Below are 2,239 nucleotides of genomic sequence, written 5' to 3'. Positions count from 1 at the left end.
GGGTCACTTGCTGGAGGATTCTCTGCTCCTTGAAGTCTTTAAACCACAATTTGAGGACTTCAATAGCTCAGACATAGGTGAGAGGTTTATCGCAGGAGTGGGTGGGTGAGATTCTGTGGCCTGTGTTGTGCAGGAGGTCGGACTAGATGATCATAATGGTCCTTTCTGACCTAAGTATCTATGAATCTATGAATCAATGAATGTGTGGGATGAATCCCTGCCCTGCTGAGCTGAAGTTACTGTCCATGTCAGCTTGTAACTTCCAAAATATCTAGAGACCCTTGCATGGGGAGAGGATGCAAGTCATGTGAGAATAAAGAGAAGCCTGTAGGATGATTGAAATCTCTGGAATCAGTCAACAATGTCCAAGCCAAGCATCTCAGCTTGCAGGTCAGAATATCATCTGGAGCATTTTGTAAGGGAAAGTTAATAGAGCCCGGTTTGGATAGAATTTACCAAGTAAATGTGGAGTGACATAGTTAAAGTCACTGTTATTGAATTAAGCACCTGTCACTAAGAATTTATCCCATGTGCTGGAAAGAGTCAGTGGCATAACTTGGACTCTCAGGAGTGGAGAAAATTAAATATATATATATATATAATGAGGCAATGAAATACGTTTATATATAGCTTCAATGCAGGACAGATAAATACAATGACCATATTTCCCATGCATTTGCCATGTATTTACCCACATGTCATGATACAATAGGCCACACTCAGAAGTGGAGGGCCAGAAAGGTGTCTATGGTAAGGTCACAATTATACAATCATACAGTGCTCAAGTGGACTGTGTCACTCCCAGACTAAAGATGTCAATGGGGCAAAGAGCTTAGCAGGATTCCTCTTTGATACTTCCTCTGGATACTTATCTGCATAACCAGGAAATCCAGCTACAGTAGTGAGGACTATTTAAAAAAAAATTGGAGGGGCAATAAAACTTCCTGATTAACACCACAAAATATCTCAAACTAGTGTGTGTCAGGGGGAAACTTTCCTTTGGAGCAGGTTTTCCCATAGCTGCCTCTTGCAGGGCTGTTTCCACCTTCCTCTGAAGCATTTGGAACTGGCCATTGGTTACTGGACTAGATGACCTGCAGGTCTGATCCAACCTGGCAATGCCTGTCTTCCTATCAGTGGTGTAAATCCAAGACTATATTTGTGCTGATCTTCCTTGAGCTCCTGGGAGTCTATAGACTTGCATTGAGAGCAGAATAATGCCTTACTAATGATCATCGAGTCTCCTGTTCTTTTTCCTTTCAGAAAGGAAAGTTCAAATCTCCTTGGACCTGCCCAGTACATTATGTCAGCTGTCAATGACACCAAATTCAAATTTGCAGTGTTTCTTCTCACTGGGATACCTGGCCAGGAAGACGTCTATCTCTGTATCTCTATTCCCTTCTGCTTAATGTATCTTATTTTGATAGTAGGAAATTCAGTCATTCCGTTCATTATAAAAACAGATCCAAGCCTCCATGAGCCCATGTACATTTTCCTTTCCATGTTGGCCGTCACAGACCTTGGCTTATCAATAGCCACCATACCAACGATACTGAGCACATTCTTGTTTAATGTTAGGGAGATCAGCCTGGATGCCTGTTTTGCCCAGTTGTTCTTCATCCACTCACTTCAGTGCACTGAATCCTCCGTGCTCTTGTTGATGGCCTTTGACCGATTCATTGCGATCTGTAACCCATTGAGATATGTTTCCATCTTAACCCTGCCGAGGATATCCAAGATGGGACTGGTGTGTGTGCTAAGAGTGGTGGCCATAATATTCCCACTCCCCATTCTCCTGAAACGGTTCCAATACTGTCATTTCAATGTCCTCTCCCATTCTTACTGCCTGCACCAGGAGGTCATGAAAAAGGCTTGTTTGGACATCACAGTGAACAGCATCTATGGCTTATCTGTTGCATTCTTTACAATGTGGCTGGACTCGCTGCTCATCTTCCTCTGTTATGTGATGATCCTCAAAACAGTGCTGAGCATCACGTCCAATACAGAGTGCCTCAGGGCCCTGAACACCTGCGTCTCCTACCTCTGCTTTGTCCTGCTCTTCTATATACCAGAGTTCGGCTTGTCTCTGATACATAGATTCTGGACGGGCCCTTCTCCCTTGCTTCAGATTCTCCTGGGCTACATCTACCTGTTGGTTCCACCCCTGAGGAACCCAATTTTGTATAGCGTGAAAAGTAGACACCTTCGTGCAAGGATAATCAGGGTGTTTGTCAAATGA

General features: G+C 43.6%; 1 protein-coding gene across 1 annotated transcript; it reads left to right on the top strand.

The window, feature by feature from the left end:
• The first annotated feature begins 1,303 nt into the window (after positions 1-1,303).
• LOC142073380 (olfactory receptor 51G2-like) lies at positions 1,304-2,239 on the top strand. The gene has a single exon (XM_075133043.1). It carries the CDS (start codon positions 1,304-1,306, stop codon positions 2,237-2,239), a length of 936 nt encoding a protein of 311 aa, XP_074989144.1.

The sequence above is a fragment of the Caretta caretta genome, chromosome 1 (genome assembly GCF_965140235.1).
Source record: "Caretta caretta isolate rCarCar2 chromosome 1, rCarCar1.hap1, whole genome shotgun sequence".
NCBI classification, from domain to species: Eukaryota; Metazoa; Chordata; order Testudines; family Cheloniidae; genus Caretta; species Caretta caretta.
Note: the sequence above shows the minus strand (reverse complement) of the source record. Positions and strands in the feature narration are given on the sequence as shown.